We start from the raw sequence: 22,371 nt of genomic DNA, 5'->3' as shown, positions 1-22,371 counted from the left end.
AGTTGATGGTTGGAGTGCTGATACATTATCTGCGCATCCAGTAATGCTGGCAACTGATGGGTTATGCATGGGGATCATATCAACTGTATCGCACCAAAAACAGCCTGAAGATGACGCACTGGTAGCGACAAAATAAAGTAAAATCATAAGGACGACTATAGGTGTCTATCTATTTGTCACGTTGTCAGTAAGACGTTGCACCCCATACGCGTGCCCTCATCCCCTTCCCTTCCCAAGCCTCCGGCCTTTATTCATGCACCGATTCCGTTCCGAAGGGTGTCAAAGCCGTTGCATTCTCACCTGAAGCAAGCCGGCCCACAACCGTCGTAACGTCCTCGATATCGTAGATGCTGTCAGCGCAACGGAACTGACGTCCGAGTTGGTCCCACATGCGTCCTATTGGGGGCAGGTCTGGACGCCTTCCTGGCCACGGAAGTACCTCAACAAGGCGCAGACAGTTCACGAAGACACTTGTCGCGTCAACGAGCATTGTCCTGTTAAAACATAGCACGACTAATCTGTTGCACCCGAGGTAACACACGAGGACGGAGGTTGTCCGCGACGTACCGTTGTGCCACCAGAGTTCTCTCGGTCACTACCAGCCGTGACCCGAAGTCACGACGCCAGCACACCATGACGCCACGAGCAACTCCAAAACATTGGAAGAATGGGACCCCTCTCCGGGTCGCCGCGCCGGCCGCTGTGACCGAGCGGTTCTAGGCGCTTCATCCCGGAACCGCGCTGCTGCTACGGTCGCAGTTTCGAATCCTGCCTTGGGCATGGATGTGTGTGATGTCAAATGGTTCAAATGGCTCTGAGCCCTAGAACTTAAAACTACTTAAACCTAACTAAACTAAGGACACCATACACATCCATGTCCGAGGCAGGATTCGAAACTGCGACCGTAGCGGTCGCGCAGTTCCAGACTGAAGCGCCTAGAACCGCTCGACCACAACTGTGTGTGCTGTCCTTAGGTTAGTTAGGTTTAAGTAGTTCTAAGTCTAGGGGACTGATGAACTCATACGTTAAGTCCCATAGTGCTTAGAGCCATTTGAACCATGTCGCCGCCATACTCGCCCTCAATGGCCATCCAGCGTAGCCGGCAACCTCAGTTCGTCACTGAACACAGCGCGACACCATTCATCAGCTGTCGACACTTCCCGATCGAGGCACCACTTTAAACGCAGCAGTTTATGCTGTGGTCATAATGGTGAAACTTCCCCTCTGAATATAAAGAACGACTGTGCTGGTAAAACTTCCACGTTACTTTATTTTTAAACTCCAGAGTGAAACGGAACGTACTGAGACTGTTTCCTCTTTACTTATTCTGATCATTTCTAAACTGACACACAATATCTTCGCGCAACGCAATCTGGCTTAATACCTACAAAAGAACAGCCCTTACTAACAATAACCTATACCCTTCATGAATCACTTACCTCACAAAAATCTTCGTTATTCGAACTACTGCAATACAGCGAGCGCCAATACTGCCTGCTAAATAAGAGATCCTAACTACTGAAGGCACTAACTAGTGATACGCATATAGTTAGCAAATGAAAGATGTTGATAGAGAACACACAATGTATTTACCTTAGTAGTGTTCAAAAGTCATTTTATATATATAAATTCTTGACATTTATTTTGACAAATTTCCTTTTTCTGACGGACACACGTCCAGATCGTCCGCTCATATTAACATCTCAAAACTCGGGCGTCTCTCTCCCCACATCCACCACTGCTGGCCGCTCAACTCCAACTGCCCAACGCTACGGACTGTTAACATCCAACTGCCCAACACTACACAGGCGAAAAACTTCCAACAATGGGTCCAACCAGCCACAGACTGCACACAGCGCAATCATCGATTTTAATACAGAGCGCTACGTGGAGTTACCAACATAAAAACCTAAACAGCCTACTTATAATGGCAGCCTAAGCACAGAACAGTAACTCCCAGGTCAGTGTCTGCTTGTATCCGACCAATGGTGCAGAATGACACACAATGGTTCAAAGAACCTATTACTTATTCTCCGATGGCAGGTGCACATGTGAATGGGTTACGGTGCGATTGGTTCACAATACAGCGATCCTCCGTTGTAGTGGTCAGACATGATCGCCCGCAACCTTTACGACTAGTAAACGTACCGCCATGTTCCCAAGCAGTTCTTATTGGGCCACTGTTACATCAAAATGTACGACATCTCTAGGTAGTGCGTCACTTTATCGGCTCGCCAAATAGAGATTCACAACGATACTACTACTACTACTACTACTACTACGTGATCAGGCCCCGTGGACTGCACGCTTCTGCAAGTTTCCTCCTCCACTGTATTCTGTCCATTGCTGTTATCTGCCATCCGTCCACATCTATTGACACTTGGTTTAAATCTTCATGGAGGCCATCCCTCCAACGCTTCTTGGGTCTCCCTGGGGATATCTTTCCTGTAGGTGTGAAATCCAGGAGCTTCCGAGGCCATCTGTGATCCTCCATCCGGGCCACATGCCCGGCCCACTGCATTCGTTTGGCTTTGACATCTCCTGCTATGTTGGGCTCCTGGTATAGTTCCTCAAGGTCTTGGTTGTGTCTGATCCTCCATTCCCCTGTATCTGCATCCAGAGCCGGACCTAAGATCTTCCGAAGCACTTTTCTCTCAAAAAACGAGGAGCTTATGGAAGTCCTGTTTCCAGATACTCCATGTCTCACAGCCATATAGAACAACAGGCTGGATCAGGGTTTTGTACAGTCGAATCCTGAACAGTCTGGAGGGATCTGGACCGAAACAGTTGTGCTAGGCTGTGGTAAGATCGGTTTCCTGCTTGTATTCTGGCATTGATCTCTGCTTCATATGACGAGTTCTCAGTGAAAAGTGCCCCTAGGTATTTGAATTCATGCACTCTCTTGTAGGACTGGTTCCCAACCTACAGTGATTGTAGATGACCAGCACGCTGACAATGACCACGCGTCATAACGAGGTACTCTGTCTTGGCTTCGTTTATGTTTAGCCCAAATTTGTTGGCAGCCTCCTTTACTGCTTTGGTCATTTGCTCCAACTCCTCCTCCTACCTAGGGAGTAAATAGATGTCGTCTGCATAGGCTAAGTACGCCAGTCTCTTTCCTTCGATTTCAATCCCTTCTTTCTCTTGGAGGGTCTCACGTACGATCTTCTCGAGGGCAAATTTGAACAAGATAATTCTGACAGGCGTGCGCGGCATCTCCGTGTCCTTCACAATAATCACTCAACATCTGACGCTGTCCATGCACGTTATACATCTACCGGCCTTGCAACTCAAATCATTTACATACCCGCCAGTGCTGTGTACGAAGTTACACTGATATCCGATCATGTCTTCTGAGTGTCTTGTATTTTTGTCAAGCAGTGCATGTCATTAAAGCATTCAGTCGCTATAGTGAGACATGAAACATGGAAGATCTCGGCCTTAGTGATCGCTCGCTGTCAATAACACCAGTTGAGCGTTACCTACAGATTATAGCAAATACGATGACGAAAAAAGCTCCGACACCAACAAATAATTAGTGTAGAGTAATGAAACTTTGAGAATACATTTGTCTAGATAATACCGGGTGATCAAAAAGTCAATATAAATTTGAAAACTGAATAAATCACGGAATAATGTAGATACAGAGCTACAAATTGACACACATGCTTGGAATGACATGAGGTTTTATTAGAACCAGAAAAAAACAAAAGTTCAAAAAAGTCCGACAGATAGAGCTTCATTTGATCAGAATAGCAATAATTAGCATAACAAAGGAAGACAATGCAAAGATGGTGTTCTTTACAGGAATTGCTCAATATGTCTGCCATCATTCCTCAAAAATAGCTGTAGTCGAGGAATAATGTTGTGAACAGCACTGTAAAGCATGTACGGAGTTATGGTGAGGCATTGGCGTCGGATGTTGTCTTTCAGCATCCCTAGACATGTCGGTCGATTACGATACACTTGCGACTCCATGTATCCTCAAAGCCAATAATCGCACGGACTGAGGTCTGGGGACGCCAAGCATGACGAAAGTGGCAGCTGAGCACACGATCATCACCAAACGACACGCGCAAGAGATCTTTCACGCGTCTAGCAATATGGGGTGGAGCGCCATCCTGCATTTTGGTTCTAATAAAATCCCATGTCATTCCACGCATGTGTGTCAATTTTTACCTCTTTACATTATTCCGTGCTTTATTAAGTTTTCAAATCTATACTGACTTTTTGATCACCCGGTATATTTAAATGATTAACTTTGCAAGATTACAGGTTAATAAAAGCGCAAGGAAAGCCATTGTAAAAGTGAAATGCTGTAATCGCCAGAATATTGAGAGCAGGCATCTAAACGTGCATGCAATGTGCTATGTGTTGTACAGGTCCCAGATGTCAGTTTGAGGGATGAGTTCCATGCCTGTTGCACTTGGTTGGCCAATACAGGGACTTTTAATGCTGGTTGTGGATGACGCTGGTGGTGTCGTTCGATGATGCCCCATATGTGATCGCTTGGAGACAGATCCGATGACTTAGTACGCCAAGCTAATGTGCCTACTTTCTATAAAGCTTGTTGGGTTACAGCAGCGATATGTGGGCAAGCGTTATCCTGTTGGAAAACACCCCCTGTAATGCTGTTCACGAATAACAGCCCAACAGGTTGAATCACCAGATTGACGTACAAATTTGCAATTAATCACGAAAAAACTTGACGCTGGTGTTGTCGTTCGATGATGCCCCATATGTGCTCGCTTGGAGACAGATCTGATGACTTAGTACGCCAAGCTAATGTGTCTACTTTCTGTAGAGCTTGTTGGGTTACAGCAGCGATATGTGGGCAAGCGTTATCCTGTTGGAAAACACCCCCTGTAATGCTGTTCACGAATAACAGCCCAACAGGTTGAATCACCAGATTGACGTACAAATTTGCAATTAATCACGAAAAAACTTGACGCTGGTGTTGTCGTTCGATGATGCCCCATATGTGCTCGCTTGGAGACGGATCTGATGACTTAGTACGCCAAGCTAATGTGTCTACTTTCTGTAGAGCTTGTTGGGTTACAGCAGCGATATGTGGGCAAGCGTTATCCTGTTGGAAAACACCCCCTGTAATGCTGTTCACGAATAACAGCCCAACAGGTTGAATCACCAGATTGACGTACAAATTTGCAATTAATCACGAAAAAACTTCAGTTGTCATACGAAATCGCACCCCAAACCTTAAGTCCAGATTTAGATTCAGTGTGTCCAGGCCGCACATAGGTTGGTTGCGGGCGCTCACGTGGCCTCTTCGCACCAACACACGGCCGTCACTAGCACCGAACCACAACCAGATTTCATCAAAAAGCACAACAGACCTCCATTCTGCCCTCCAACGATATCTCGCTCGACACCATTGAACTCGGAAACGGCGGTGGTTTGGTGTCAGTGAAATACACACTACAGTGCATCTGGCTGGGGGCTGTCCTTTAAGTAACAGTTCGTCGTGTCACTGTGGTCACAACAGCTGCTCGATTTGCTGCTGAAGATGCAGTGCGATGCACCACAGCCATGCGCCGAACACGACCGTCTTCCATCTCGGTAGTACTACGTGGCCGTCTGCAGCCGTGTCTTCTTGTGAAAGTATATTCTCATGACCACCTCTGCTAGCAATCGTGTATCGTTTCTACATTCCTGCTAAGTCTTTTTGCAGTATCGTATAAGGAACATCCAGGTTCTCGTAGCCCTATTACACATTCAAACTCATTCAGACTCAGTGAGATGTTGATAATAGCGACTTTGTCGCCGTGAAGACATTCTTGCCTAACATCAACTCACTTCGTCCAGTCTCAAAGGTAACTAACACTCAGGACCGTTACAGAGCATGTTGTTGTTGTTGTTGTTGTTGTTGTTGTGGTCTTCAGTCCTGAGACTGGTTTGATACAGCTCTCCATGCTACTCTATCCTGTGCAAGCTTCTTCATCTCCCAGTACCTACTACAACCTACATCCTTCTGAATCTGCTAAGTGTATTCATCTCTTGGTCTCCCTCTACGATTTTTATCCTCCACGCTGCCCTTCAATACTAAATTGGTGATCCCTTGATGCCTCAGAGCATGTCCTACCAACCGATCCCTTCTTCTAGTTAAGTTGTGCCACAAACTTCTCCTCAATCCTATTCAATACGTCCTCCTTAGTTATGTGATCTACCCTCTAATCTTCAGCATTCTTCGGTAGCATCACATTTCGAAAGCTTCTATTCTCCTCTTGTCTAAACTAGTTATAGTCCATGTTTCACTTCCATACAGGGCTACACTCCATACAAATACTTCCAGAAACGACTTCCTGACACTTAAATCTATACTCGATGTTGACAAATTTCTCTTCTTCAGAAACGCTTTCCTTGCCATTGGCAGTCTACATTTGATATCCTCTCTACTTCGACCATCATCTGTTATTTTGCTCCCCAAATAGCAAAACTCCTTTACTACTTTAAGTGTCTCATTTCCTAATCTAATTCCCTCAGCATCACCCGACTTAATTCGACTACATTCCATTATCCTCGTTTTGCTTTTGTTGATGTTCATATTATACCCTCCTTTCGTGACACTGTCCATTGCATTCAACTGCTCTTCCAAGTCCTTTGCTGTCTCTGACAGAATAACAATGTCATCGGCGAACCTCAAAGTTTTTATTTCTTGTCCACGGATTTTAATACCTACTCCGAATTTTTCTTTTGTTTCCTTCACTGCTTGCTCAATATACAGATTGAACAACATCGGGGATAGGCAACAACCATGTCTCACTCCCTAACCACTGCTTCCCTTTCGTGCCCCTCGACTCTTATAACTGCCATCTGGTTTCTGTACAAATTGTAAATAGCCTTTCGCTCCCTGTATTTTACCCCTGCCACCTTCAGAATTTGAAAGAGTATTCCAGTCAACATCGTCAAAAGCTTTCTCTAAGTCTACAAATGCTAGAAACGTAGGTTTGCCTTTCCTTAAAGCAAATCTGATGCGCATTCACATAGTAGTACTACTAGCGACAGTCTTATGTGACTGGCACGAAATATGTGAATAGACATCATCTCTCAGACGGAGAATCGCACTTGCCAACTTTTGTTTATCTCGCATAACTCCTTGTTGTTGAGATTTTTTTCCATGAGTGTATGTACCGCAAAAAAACCAGAATAATGCGCCGCTGCTTTTTAGGAGAACTGGGAGGGCTGTGCAGACCCAAACAGTTGCAGTCACCTGCACATCATCACTGTCGCCTGTAGATATCCACTACGAACATCAGCACAAACCTACCAGCAACGCGGTGCGCGAAGAAAGAGGACAAGGAAAACCTGGAATGGAACCTGGTTCAGTGGCGCAAGGTTCTCGTCAGTTGCGCGCCCAGAGGTTGTCTCATGGCTGATGATCGTTATGGTAGAGTAGTGTTGCGTTTGATCACGACTAACTGCTCGAGCAGTTAATGTCACAGTTCGAGAAATCTCTGATTCTTCTCGATCTTTCGATCGCCGTGCTAGCTGTTGACTTGTTCGTGCTACAGTAGCTCTATGACGTGTAAAATTTGAAAATTTGTGGTATGGTGTTATGGGACCAAACTGCTGAGGTCTTCGGCCCCAAGCTTACACACTACTTAATCTAACTTAAAATAACTTACGCTAACGACAACACACACACACACACACACACACACACACACACACACACACACACACTATGCCCGAGGGAGGACTCTGACCTCCGACGGGTGCAGCCGCACGGACCATGACAAGGCGCCCTAGATCGCGTGGCTACCGCGCGCAACGATGTGTCTTAGCGATTTAATGCACTGTAGATTTTAATAATAAAATAACTGTGAAACACGGACTGAAATATGTTCTAGGATGCAGGTCATATGTAACGACAACAACCAATAAAAAAAAATAAACACATTGACACATTGAGTAACAAGTTACTGATGTCAGAAGAGGCCTATCTTCCACTTGTCTGGGTATGTAAACGAATTGCTCGAGCGTCCTATACATAGTAGGAAAGTGATCTACAGAACGCCATTTCTTCTGAGCGCTTTATCGGTCAGCATTGTTTTTTTTTTTTTTTTACTGAGTGTTACTGTGCAGCAGTAGTTCTCAGCGCTACATAGGTGTGTTATAAATATTTCTACGTCATAAAGCCAATTCCCATTGTTCCTTACTGCTCCAGCAAGATGACGCAACAGCCGACATTGCGTCTTTCCATGGGAGTCCTGAATGAAATGTTTCCAGGCAGCTTTATTTCTCGCTTTGGGGATATCAACTGACCTGCTCGTTCTGCCTGCCTGACAGCAACTGACTATTTTTTGTGGGGGCTACCTTAGGAGATTATGGCCAACGCCCAACCAGTATCAACGAGCTGAAAGATCGAACTCGTCAGTACATTCAGGAGATATCGAACGACATGTTCCGGCGAGATAAATTATTTCTTTCAGACAATGGTTCAAATGGCTCTGAGCACTATGGGACTCAACATCTTAGGTCATAAGTCCCCTAGAACTTAGAACTACTTAAACCTAACTAACCTAAGGACATCACACACACCCATGCCCGAGGCAGGATTCGAACCTGCGACCATAGCAGTCCCGCGGTTCCGGACTGCAGCGCCAGAACCACTAGACCACCGCGGCCGGCTCTTTCAGACAGACTGCACGAATGTGTTATTTATCACGATGGTCACTTACCACAAGTAATTTTCAAGAAATAGTAATACACACTAGTTCTCCATAAGAAAGAGAATGTATCTTTATCAAAACATAAATATTTGTAATATCCCCTGAATTATTTTATTTTCTGCCGCAGCCCTTATATCCATACGTACCGGTACTGTATTTGAACTCTTTCTGAAAAATTTTTCGGATACAAAACGAGTGTGTGCAGTCAATACCTTTTCCTCCTGTTTTTTTTACGAATTGTCAAATTTTAAGCACTCACAGCTTCTTGTGGCTAGTCGTAATTTCTCGTGTATAGCTTGCTCTCACGCAGCGCGATTCAAATGTCACGTGACTGTTCGAGCGGACCCGATACTGAATCGAGCGCTGCTGCGTACCGGAATATTTCGTGTCCTTTCGAAGACGAGTGTCGTTTGCGCAGTCATAGTAGAGTGCGGAGCATCAGAGCCCGGATCAAGCATTGGAGTCACACGGTTTCAGCAGGAAGCTTGGTCAATTGTGTGTTTCGTAGTCGCAGGAACCCGCCTGGTACACTATGCGACCCCAGTTCGCCCGCCGTCAAGCAGGCTAAGTTAGAACGACTCGACTCTCTTCCGGACAGCGCGACAACGACGACCCAAGAATGTTGTAGCGCAGGGAGTGGAGCAGCACAGCGCTGCAGGTTATGAAGAAGCCCATACCGATTCCACGGACGTGCAAGTATGTACACTTTCTAACCGACTGCCTTTATTTTGTTAGTGTTTTGTTTTTATTTTACAGTCATGCTGCGTTTTTAATCTCACATGTCTCGTTCTTTCGCTCACTGGTTCCATTGACTCTAAGCCCATACGAGTTTCTAGACATGGAGATGGTGCAAAATTCTACTCTGCTTTTGAGCAGTTTAACGCTGCACTCCCGGCGCACGTTGCGTGCTCTGTCACTACCTGCTGGATTAAGGACATGTTGTCCAGGAAACCAGCGAGTCCCAGTGAAGTTTTTACGTTGCTTCCCACAAACGTCCAGGAGTTCCAATCTCCTCTTCTTCTTTCGAATAACCGATTTGGAGGGTACGATGAATCAACTTTGCCTACTCTTCATTGTATTACATTTCCTTAGTTTCCAAATTTCCTTCATCCTTTTAGAGTGGTGTTCCCTTTCTTATTGATTCCACTTACGTCTAGTTATTTTCTTTCTCTCCTGAAATTCTGCCTTTTGAACTGCCTTTCTGAAATGTGTTCTGTTTCCTATTGTGTCTATTGTAATTCCTGCGTATTCCATGTCCTTTTCAGTCTCCATGAACCATGCGGGCTTGGATTTGTAGGTATTGAGTAATTTGAATATCCGCTTGGTTAGTCTGTTGTTATCCATTCTGAATATATGTCCAAAAAACTGTTGTCTTCTCTTCCTCAATACATCAGTTAGTTTTTCAGTTTTTAAGTATAGTTCTCTGGTTGGTCTTAACCTGTATTCAGCATTATCGTTTCTTTTAGCTCCCAGTATTTTCCTTAAAATTCTTCTTTCGACCTTCTCTAGTTTCTCAAGATCTCCATTTCTTGTTAGTTTAAGCGTTTCTGCCGCATACAGAGCTTCAGATCTGGCCACTGTTTGGTAGTGTCTTAATTTCGTATTCGAGGACAAGGATTTTTGTTATAAACGTTTTTGGTCATATGAAACACTCTTTCCGTTTTGTGCACTCTAGTTTCTATAGCTGTCTTATTTTGCATTGTATGTAATCCACTCTCCTAGGTATTTAAAGGAATCTGTTTTGTGTATTGTATTGCTGTCAACTGCACTATTTTGAGGAGAATCACACGCTCGGCCTGCAGTTTGCAGACCTATGACAGAGAAAATGCATAACTACACTTAGACGTGGTTCACACATTCAATATCTGTTTTCACAGAACTTCATTCAGCAGTACTCACTAAGCACTATTTTTAGCAAACAGAGTTTTGCATCCCCTGCAAAGCGGAAAATATTAGTCCTACAGAAAGAATAAATAGGAGCTGTTTTGTAAGAAATTTAATGTAGTTTCATTTCGTACTGCGAAATGTTTCTGCTAAAAGCCACGGTTTTCGGGTTATTCAGTCAGAAAACAAAAAGTGACCTTTAAACGACGCCTCATCGTCATGCTGACATACCGCAGATAGGGATTTTTAGTGTGTCCTTCATCACACTCCCTTATACTACTCTACGAAGCTTTGCGACTACACCTAGAAAGCCTTAGTCAGACTTATCCTACCTTGTAAATGCCTGAATTTCCGCTCCACCACTCACTCCAAAGCCGAACTCTTTCATATTTCCTACAATTCCCGCAAACTTCGACTCACGATGCAATAATTTCATCCATTCTTACCAGCCCTCGTACCCTGCTACGTTATCCATATCATGTCCCAACGCAACGTTAATCATCTTCCTGACCACGAAATCCACCCAGAAGTTAGCCATTCTTCCAAATGTAACAGAATTCTCATTTTCCTCTCCGAATCAGGACTCATTTTCTCGTCACTCTTCTCCCTCCCTTCCTACAGCTTAATTCGGTGTCCTCCACCCAGTGTGTTTCGTCCCATTTTCTCCCAAAACACTCCAAAAAAAACATACCGCTGACACTCCAATCATGAAGGGAAATTGGCTTTTATCTTTTGAGAAGTTGAAGGAAGTCATCGATACTTTAACCAATAAATTTCATGTCAGTCAAGATGTTTTCTGTTTTAAAATCAGATTTGTATATTTTTTTAAATCTCTCTGCCTAATGAGCGGATGCATTACCCCTGAAAGCTCACCACCGTACCATATAGCAAATGGACGAAACAACAATAAAGGATACGCAGTGCTTGACAAAAGAAAGTGAAGCAGGAAAGGAAACTAAACTTCCACGGAATAACAAGGTATGTGATGTTATTTGATTGATTACAAATCCGAGTACAATTTACAAACTTCAGCAATATAAGTCCACTTATGACGTTGCACTCCGTATGGCCTCTATGTATGCATAATTCATTTGGGAAGAGTGTCATGAAGCCTATCGTAACTGGTGCTTGCTGTCATGGGTAATGGCACTGCGACAGTTTATATATGAGCTGGTGCTCCATGTTCTATTGGGGACTGATCTCCAGATCCTGTTGTCCACAGGAGGACCGCAACATACGGAAAGTTCATGGACACTTGTGCCATGTTTGCACGAGCACTGTCCTGTTGAAAAATGGACTCACGATACTGCCGCATGAAAGACAGCACATGAGGATGCCGGATGTCCGTTAAGTACAGCAGTGCTACCAGAATTCTGTCAGTCATTACCAGCCATGGCCTTAAGCCATAACCGATGGCTCCTCCTCACACCACGACACCAGGAGTAACACCGCTCCGTCTCTCCAAAACATTGGAGGAACGGGACCTCTCCCAAGGTCGCTCCCATACTCGCTGACGGTCATCTGGTTTAGTGCAGAACAACGACTCAATACTGAACACAATCCGACGGCACTGCATCAGCAGCCCGCGCTGCCGGTCATGACACCACTCCAGATCTAGCCGTTTGCGTTGTTGTGTTAACGACAGACTACACATGGGACGGTAATTGCCTAGTTCGACTGCCGATAGTCTCCCACCATCGGTGCAGGATGTCACAATGTTGCAGGGAGTCCATTAGTTGTTCTCGGATGGCAGGCACTGATGTGAAGGCGTTGTTGTGTGCTTTGTGCACAACGTAGCGATCCTCCCTTGCAATACTCAGACATGGTCAATCGGAATCTTGACAACGAGTATGCTGCCCTCACACACCTATGCTGTCAAACACTGGGCCACTGTTACATACGAATGCTCCACAAACCTGGGTATTGCACAATTAAATCAGTTGATCAAATGGAGACACACGACGAGGCCTCTTTCAAATTTCGTTAGGTGCTGATAGCACTATCACACGAGTAACAAGCAACTTAGTGTCCGCCAGAGTTATCACTCAACGTCTGAAGCTGTTCAAGCCCTTGACATACTATACCAGGTCTGATAACACAGAATTGCTACATTTACAATTTGTCATTGATATGTACGAAGTTACATTGACTTCCGACCACGTCTTCTGGGTCTTCACTTTCTTCATTGGGCAGTGAACATACAATGTGCAGATAGCCGGCCTTGTGGCCGAGCGGTTCTAGGCGCTTCAGTCTGGAACCGCGCTGCTGCAGCGGTCACAGGTTCGAATCCTGCCTCGGGCATGGATGTGTGTGATGTCCTTAGGTTAGTTAGGTTTAAGTAGTTCTAAGTCTAGGGGACTGATGACCTCAGATGTTAAGGCCCATAGCGCTTAGAGCCATTTGAACCATTTTTTGAATGTGCAAATAAATGGCACACGTGACAGTGAACCCCTTGGATTAAGGTGACATGATGACACCACAATGGATTATTGTTCACAGAAGGAACTCCCATTCCCATGATTATCAAAGAATCAGATGATAACCCTACAACCTGACAACAGTGGCTAATAACACTGTTCTACAAAAAAAACTTTTTTTCTATTTCTGATAAAAAAATATTGTAATTCTAGTTGTATTTTGAGTGCTGAATTGAAAACTGTTTTTGGTTTTTTTCTGTCAGGGATAGTTTATGAGTAATCGCAATTTTATTTCTCTTTTCAGTTTCTGATGTAGTGCAGCAAATGTGAGTTGAAATTCGACAAACAAATGCACATCTTTATGATGTTATAACTTCATCACATTAATGGAGGGTGGGATTTAACATATAACACAGTAACCTTTGTGTATACACTTTGAAGCATTTATTTGACATGAGAAATTACAGAAAATTGACAAACAATGAGCCTCTGCCTTGTAATGCACATCACTTTTTTCTCTTGTATTGTGAATCTTTCGTCCCTTCATAACGCCTTTCTATGGTAGAAATGTCTTTATGGAATCTTTCTCCATGGTCATCTGATACGTCACTACAACTCTCTGTGAAGTAGCCCAGATGAGAGTTTATCATATGTACCTTCAAAGACATGTTGCACCCCAAATCCTGATATGCTTTGATCATATCCTTCACCATTGCTTTGTAGTTAGTAGCTCTTCTTCTTCTGAGGAAGTTTTCCGACACCATCTTGAAACAGTCCCATGCGGTTTTTTCTTTATCAGTTAAACATGCTTCAAAATTTGCACCTTTCTGCAGCTCCCTGATTTGTGGGCCCACAAATACACCTTCCTTTATTTTTGCAGCTGAAAGACGGGGGAATTTGGTAGCTAGATATGCAAACCCACAGCCTGTTGGATCCATGGCCTTCACGAATTGTTTCATCAGGCCAAGTTTGATGTGAAGCGGTGGAAGTACTATATATATTCAGGAGCTACCAGACTTTCACGTTGTACATTCTTTTCGCCAACTTTCCATCTTCGCCTAGGCCATTTTTTTTTCATGTAGTGAGAATTTCGGTCTCGACTATCCCACTCGCAAAGAAAACAGGCATACTTTGTGTAGCCTTGTTGCATTCCAAGTGCCATAGCAATTACCTTGAAATCTGCACATATTTTCCATTTGTGTTCATTGTATTTTAATGAATTTAGCATCCTTTGTACGAATTCGTAATTCTCTTTTGCCAAACTAGCGTAAGTTACTGGAACAGAGGGTGTTTTATTTCCGTTATGGAGCAAAACACCCTTCAAACTTGTTTTCGATGCATCTATGAATAGTCTCCACTCCTGTGAAATATAAGTGAAGTTCAGCACTTTCATTGCAAAATGTCAGTGCTTCGTCAGTTGAAAAATAAGAAATAAAGGCATGTTCTCTGTGTCTGAACACACTGATTTTAGTACTTTGGTGCAATAGATTATACTCTTGTAATCTTGAACCAAGCAGCTGCGCCTTTTGTTTACTTAGTCCTAGATCACGTACTAAATCATTTAAATCTGCCTGTGTTAGTAAATGTGGCGATGATTTACTTGTGCAGTGATATAAAGTATCATCATCTGTGATTTCTTCAGTACTACTTATTTCACTGTCACTCGGAATTTGACCTCGAGCTCTTGAAGGTACTGGAAGGTTGTCGGAATGCTGCACTGGCATTCTCGCTGAAGGCGCATCTGGGTAAACAATGTGCCTCTTCGACTTTTTGTTTGTAAAACCCTGAATTTTTGTTAGACAGAAATAACAATCAGTAACATGGTCCTTAGGCTCCCTCCACACCATGGGAACAGCAAACAATGCCACATTCTCTTTACCTTTCCACCACTGAATTAGTTTGCAGTAACATGTAGCACAACAGAAATGTAGTACCCATTCTTTATCTTTGTCTCCTACCTCTACTCCAAAGTAATGTTTGTATGCTTTCTTTATGACTGAAGAAATTTTCTTCCTATTTCTGGCAAAAGTGAACTTCCCACAGATGTAGCAGAAGTTGTCCGGCTTACATCGACATCCACGACGATGTGGCATTTCTACAAATTTAAAAATACCACTTTGGTAATACACCTGTATTAAATTAATAGTAGGGAACTAGAGGAACGCTGCTGAGTAAAAACAAGCAGTCGTTTTACCTTCAGCACCAGGCTCAATCAGTTTACACACAGGAACTAAAAAATTCAACCGTACTCGGAAATATGGCAGACAGTTACTTGTCAGCCAAAACACCCACTCGTTAAGACTGACACAAATTACGGCTAACACCACTGTTGTAAACTCGATGCACCTGCCCCTAGGAGGCGTGAAGCTTTACTGCCGAGGCAGCGACCGGCTGTCGCCGTTCGAGTTAATGAGATGTTTCAGGTGGTCTTAATGACATAGGTGTGGCGGGGGATAACCTAATGATGTCTGATTCTTCCCACCTGCTGCTGCACAAGAAATTATCACGTCCTATCACTACTGGATATGGCAACATACCCGTATTTCTCTATAACGTCTCTGTGTTTGCCATGAATTGTGAATATACATATATGTATACATATTACATAAAAAGTATCCCTGACAACGATATTTTGTTTACGTATTTGAATTTCCCACGGTAATATGGTCTAGAAGGACATACTTTAATATCAGAAATAGAACCCATGTCGAACAGTGTAATGGAAGGAATACAAAAAGTATTCATATATCTTCAGGAGTGTTACAGTGCATTGATTTAATCTGTCACTGAAGACGTATAACCTACACTGGTGCATGGAGCAATCTAGTATCTTTTTTGAAATAATGCACTATGGAGCTCTCTGTTACCCCAACGAAGTATGACACTTTGGCATCTTTTTGTGGTCATTAACATCCATTTATAAATACTAGAGTGATATGAGCTGATACTTAAGTCACAAAGCTCATTACTTCTCCAGCGCTCTATTTCTGTTGCGCCATCGTCGAGTCATTTTCAGCATATCATAGACCAACGGAGGGCTCTGACGATAAACGCATCTGTTTCAAGACTTCTTTCGGTCCATAGAGCATTACAAAGTAACCCATTTGTTTGCAGCGTGCAGCAGATTTCAGTTTCCATAGTTAGAGATTGAAAGCCAAGAAAAGCCACGATACTTACACGAAGTCATTCAGAGTGAGGTCCGGCAGCTTCAAGGCACTGCGGTAGCCGGCGTACAGCCCCTCCAGCTGCTTGTAATACAGCTTCACCTGCAGCACAAACCAGACATAGCCTTTATTTTGGACTGTTGTCAATTCCACGAGCTGGGAGCAGTTTACATAAGTGAAATTAGCCATTTGGTGCATGATGAGAAGGAAAGACAAAGCAGAAGACGGTGACTTCACTTAAAACTTCCGGGCTGGTGGGCCGTGGTCGAAGTATAAAACTCCCCCCTGACGTTTCGTCTGCGACTGCGGGAGACATCCTAGGAGATACAGCGGCGAACTCCGAGGATGTCTCCCGCAGTCGCAGACGAAACGTCAGGGGGGAGTTTTATACTTCGACCACGGCCCACCAGCCCGGAAGTTTTAAGTGAAGACAATACCGGCCGTGAAAGCTTACATTGTATGAGAAGACGGTGCTTCAATCGAAATGCGTAAATCCGGAGGAAAAGTTATACGAAACGAACGTGGAAAATTATTTACACAATGTTTGTGGGGAAAGACTGCTCCAGAACTGGAACAATGTTGGATGGCTGATTTTTTTTTGGTGGGGGGGGGGGGGGGGGGAATCAAACAGCGAGGTCATCGATCCAATCAGATTAGGGAAGAATGGGGAAGGAAATCGGCCGTGCACTTTCAAAGGAACCATCGCGGCATTTGCCTTAAGAGATTTAGGGGAATCACGGAAAACCTAAATCTGGATGGCCAGACGCAGTTTCGAACTGTCGTCCTCCTGAATGCGAGTCCAGCATGCTAAACACTGCGCCACCTCGTTTGTGGGGACAATGCAATTGTTCGACTGGACTACGAAAGAGAACAGACTTCTGACAAAAAACTATCGATCAATCAATTTCCTTTCCTTAATGTACAAGATATTCACTAAAATCATTATCAACAGCATAGTAAAAAATTGCATTTCAGTCAAGCAAAGGCGTAAGCTGGCTTTAGAAACGAACACAGCTGACAACCATTTGCAAGTCGTGAATGAAATCAAACGGAAAGATCAGTATAAAACCTCCAAACCGCACCCCCAGATTCTTTAAAGCACCGCACTCCCGCGCATAAAAATTCACATCTCACGAACTGTGTGTGGTCCAAATCTATAATTATGCGGCTACATTCAGTGATGTACACTGAGGTCACAAAAGTCATGCGGTAGCGATATGCACATATATAATGGCGGTACATCTACATTTATGTGTATGTTGTGTATCGCGTACACAAGGTATAAATGGTGAGTGCATTTGCGGAGCTGTCATCTGTAGTCAGGCGATCATGTGAAAGCGTTTCTGATGAGATTATGGCCGCAAGATGGGAATTAACAGACTTTGAACGCCGAATGGTAGTTGGAGCTGGACGGAAGTAGCATTCCACTTCCGAAATAGTTCGGTAATTCAGTGTTCCGAGAGCCACAAAGTCAAGAGCGTGTGGAGAGTACCAAATTTCAGCCATTACCACTCACCACGGACAACGCAGTGGCCGATGGCCTTCGCTTCACACTTTGCCATCCGTACTTCTCGTACAAATTTATTCGTTTGGTGCCGGCAGCGCTAGTTCGAATTACTTGGCTTGTCGCCGGCCGCTTGTCACCTTTCCGTTGATGACAAGGTTAAAACACATTGAATTTTGCGCGCTTTAATTTTTCGGGAAATCTTGTATTTTGCCGTATAGTTCCACAAACTCTAATTTTCTTTTCAAGTAACTTCTCTGCAACTTCTACACTCTTACAATAATTATCCACGTAGAGGTGGTGCCACTTTCCATAAGATGATGTCAATAGTTCCATCACTGTTTTTGCTAAAGGTTGTCCAGCGCCGGAACATATCTTGAATGAGGAAATGTATCCCGTACTCGAATCACACAGCATCATCCGAATGAGTATGTCATATTTCGTAATTTTCGACGGATTGTAAACTTTAAAATTTAACTGTCCACGCCACGGTAACATTCCTTCATCAACTGAGATGTTTTGACTTAGATTAAATGTTTCTTTAAACTTTTTGGAAAAATAATCAATTACGAATAGCACTTTGAAAAGCTGGTCGGTATTATCCGGTTTATTGCTGTCGTCGGAAAAATGTTAAAATGATATTTCTCTGAATCGGTTGCTCGACATCGTTTTGTGAAATATCGGTGTGTATCAACGGATTCGTTGACCAGTAATCATCGATCCTTGCTTTTTTTTTTACAGTTCCCATAAGGATAGCAAACCCAAACCATTTTCTGAGTTCGGGTCCCGTAACGACAAATTTGACATTTTTTTTATCCAGTTTCCTTCTATTGCAATTTTGACTGTAATACATGGTAGTTTCGATGCTAATATATTCAAATAGATCGTTCCCAATACATAATTCTAAGATCTTTGGGAAATGTGTGGATCCGGAGATCCTTCAAATTTATTATTGGTCCTCAGTCTTCTGTTGGCAGATCGCAACGGTAGCGTTCGCCGAATTCTTCTTGGACGTATTTCACTATCTTCCGACAATTCTACTTCACTTTCATTTTTTTGATATCCAGTGTCTTCTTCCCAATCGGCCAAGTCATCCGGAACGTCAGACAAGACGTCCGCGCATTCTTCGTAAATAATCCTGTCGTCTCTTTCGTCTGCCATGATGAAAGTGCACAAGTACTTATAAAAACAAGAAAATTGTTGATGTGTGTAACTTATTGTTACCTAAACAAAACGGTTCAAATGGCTCGGAGCACTATGGGACTCAACTGCTGTGGTCATCAGTCCCCTAGAACTTAGAACTACTTAATCCTAACTAACCTAAGGACATCACACACATCCATGACCGAGGCAGGATTCGAACCTGCGACCGTAGCAGCATGGTACCTAAACAAAACACCAACAGAATGAAAAGGATGCTAAATTGCTGTCACCGGCCACTGCGCGATACTATGCACACGACACCACTGTGGTGTCGCCGGCCGTTGACCGCTATTTCGCGCACGACACCACTGTGGTGTCACCGGACGGCAAAGTGATAATAACCGATAGCAGCAGCCTTTGGGTAGAATTGTCAGTGATAACAGACCAGAAACACTGCGTGAAAGAAACGCAGAAATCAATGTGCGACGTATGACGAACGTATCCGTTAGGACTGCGCGGCAAAATTTGGCGTTAATGTGCGACTGCAACAGACGACCGACCCGAGTGCCTTTGCTAACACCACGACATGGTGCAGCGCCTCTCCTGGGCTCGTGACCATATCGGTTGGACGACTGGACGACTGGGAAACAGTGGCGGTCATACGAGTCCCGATTTCCGTTGGTAAGAGCTGATGGTAGGTTTCGAGAGTGGCGCAGACCGCACTATGTCACGGACCCAAGTTGCCAACAAGGCATTGTGCAGGGTAGTGGTGGCTCCATAATGGTGTGGGCCGTGTTTATTTGGAATGGACTTCGTCCTCTGGTCGAACTGAACCGATCATTGACTTGAAATAGTTATGATCGGCAACTTGCTGACCATTTGCAGCCATTCGTGGACTTGATGTTCCCGAACAATGGAGTTTTTGTGGACGACAGACTGCCATGTTATCGGCCCACAGTTGTTCGCGATTGTTTCGAAGAACACTCAGGACAGTTCGAGCGAATGATTTGGCCACGAAGAGCGCCTGTCATGTATCCCAGTGAACATTTCTGCGGTATAATCGAGAGGTCAGTTCGTGCACAAAATCCTGCATCGCTAACACTTATGGACGGCTCAATATTTTTACAGGAGACTTCCAACGACTTGAGTGCATGCCATGTCGAGATGGTGCACTACGGCGTGCAAAATGAGGTCCGACACGATTTTAGGAGGTACCCCATAGCTTGGCACGTCATTGTACTTGGATACTGTCTGCAAAATGTGTTACGAGTAGAGTTAGTTGTAAATAGGAAATAAAACGTCATACTTGATGCTGAAGTTTTCTGTATCAACAGAGAAAATTTAGTAAGCGATAAACGTTTTTCCTTTGTTACTTGTAACGGGTGTTCTGCGGGCCGCGACCGTCGGAAAGTGCCGATCGCTGTTGTGTGTGACAGCGCCAGTTTGCCAGGGTCCGTGGAACTGCGACTTTCTCCAGCGTGAAGGTAACTGGCTAGGTAAGGCCCGCAACTGGGTTCCACTGAAGTGAGCTGAAGAGTGTTACTGTGGCCCGACAGTGTGGTCTTCAAAGGCGAGTGTTTTTTCAGAGAGTGAATGGCGTTTTCTGGTACTCTTTAGGAGACCAACTTCTAAAAGCCCCGCCAGCCAGCAGCACTTACAGATGTACCATGAGCGTTAATAAGAAATGGCCAGTCGCAGTGCCTACTTCCTGCTCTGGATGCTGATTAGCTGAAATGTAGGCATGTGAAAGTAATGTCGAGGAACTGTGGGCAGCTCAGTTGGTTGGTGGCTCTCGTAGGGTGCAGGAGGCGAGTTGAGCCCTCTGGGTTGGAGAAGATATGGAGACGTACTTGGGAAGTTCGTAGTCAGTGGGCAGTAAGGTTGTTTTCGTGTATTTTGGAGGATTCTTTTCGTGTATGTGAAGGGTTCTGAAAGTGTTCGAACGAGTATTCCGTTTTGCGCGCGCAGGAAACGTCTTCGTCTATTGCCTGTTTTATTAAGTGGGTGTTGCTCTTCAGCATACACGGACAGTTTAGGAAGACGCCGCCTAATAGAATATGGAGCAACTGGCTACCTGGAGCCGTTGTGTAACGAACAAAGCGGACTTGTCGAGGGTTATTAGAAGAAAATAAATTGAGTTTTGCTCCAATGGAAATCTGAAGTGTGGAATTGTGTATGTTCTTACCCTGTAATTTCAAACTGTTTCTGTGTTGTTTAGAGAAGAGATGGCTGGAACCGGCTTTTGACGGAGTGCTGCGTGACTGCGGTGTTTGTTAGCCAATCCAGTAATCTGATTTTGGAGTTCTCAAAGGCAGACAGCTTCAATGCACTGAACGGTAGTACAGAGGAAGAGACTAGTTAAACCTGTGTCGCGAGTCTAAGCGAGGCTGGAGAACCTTATCTGGCTTTATAGTGTAGGTGTAGCAGGGCCCAGAAACCGTCCAGGTCCGTCAATAAACGCTTGGGAGGACGTCTGTGGAGCGAGACGTCGCGTGGTTTGGCTCTAGCACCGCACGGCACTAAGACTTCACGGATTATGTCGGAGGCCGCAACAGGACTATTCCAGACGTCACGGAAGCTCCTAGACGAGAGACGAGAAGTAACGCTTCATATTTTGTGAGAGGGTATCAGCGAGAAAAAGTTTCGGTAAAGGTTTGAAATTATGTGCAAAGTGTGTTGTAAGCCGCTAACTGCTCTCATTCTCTAATACGGATGAATAAAGGCTGGGTAATTCATGTGCCGTGAATTACACTGCTTCAAGACATACAGGGTGGTCCATTGATCGTGACCGGGCCAAATATCTCACGAAATAAGCGTCAAACGAAAAAAACTACAAAGAACGAAACTTGTCTAACTTGAAGGGGGAAACCAGATGGCGCTATGGTTGGCCCGCTAGATGGCGCTGCCATAGGTCAAACGGACATCAGCTGCGTTTTTTAAAATAGGAACCCCCATTTTTTATTACATATTCGTCTAGTAGGTAAAGAAATATGAATGTTTTAGTTGGACCACTTTTTTCGCTTTGTGACAGATGGCGCTGTAATAGTCACAAACATATGGCTCACAATTTTAGACGAACAGTTGGTAACAGGTAGGTTTTTAAAATTAAAATACAGAACGTAGATACGTTTGAACATTTTATTTCGGTTGTTCCAATGTGATACATGTACCTTTGTGAACTTATCGTTTCTGAGAACGCATGCTGTCACTGCGTGATTACCTGTAAATACCACATTTATCCAATAAATGCTCAAAATGATGTCCTTCAACCTCAATGCATTTGGCGATACGTGTAACGACATTCCTCTCAACAGCGAGTAGTTCGCCTTCCGTAATTTTCGCACATGCATTGACAATGCGCTGACGCATGTTGTCAGGCGTCGTCGGTGGATCACGATAGCAAATATCCTTCAACTTTCCCCACAGAAAGAAATCCGGGGACGTCAGATCCGGTGAACGTGCGGGCCATGGTATGGTGCTTCGACGACCAATCCACCTGTCATGAAATATGATATTCACCACCGCTTCAACCGCACGCGAGCTATGTGCCGAACATCCATCATGTTGTA

At 44.2% G+C, this 22,371-nt stretch overlaps 1 protein-coding gene across 1 annotated transcript in view; it reads right to left on the bottom strand.

The window, feature by feature from the left end:
- LOC126461746 (putative phospholipase B-like 2) overlaps positions 1 to 22,371 on the bottom strand; it is a 165,915-nt gene that overhangs the window by 78,817 nt on the left and 64,727 nt on the right. The window contains exon 3 of the mRNA XM_050096020.1: positions 16,169 to 16,257. Coding sequence (XP_049951977.1) covers positions 16,169 to 16,257 — 89 coding nt within the window. The remainder of the gene's footprint in view (positions 1 to 16,168; positions 16,258 to 22,371) is intronic.

The sequence above is a fragment of the Schistocerca serialis genome, chromosome 1 (genome assembly GCF_023864345.2).
Source record: "Schistocerca serialis cubense isolate TAMUIC-IGC-003099 chromosome 1, iqSchSeri2.2, whole genome shotgun sequence".
Lineage (NCBI taxonomy): Eukaryota > Metazoa > Arthropoda > Insecta > Orthoptera > Acrididae > Schistocerca > Schistocerca serialis.
Note: the sequence above shows the minus strand (reverse complement) of the source record. Positions and strands in the feature narration are given on the sequence as shown.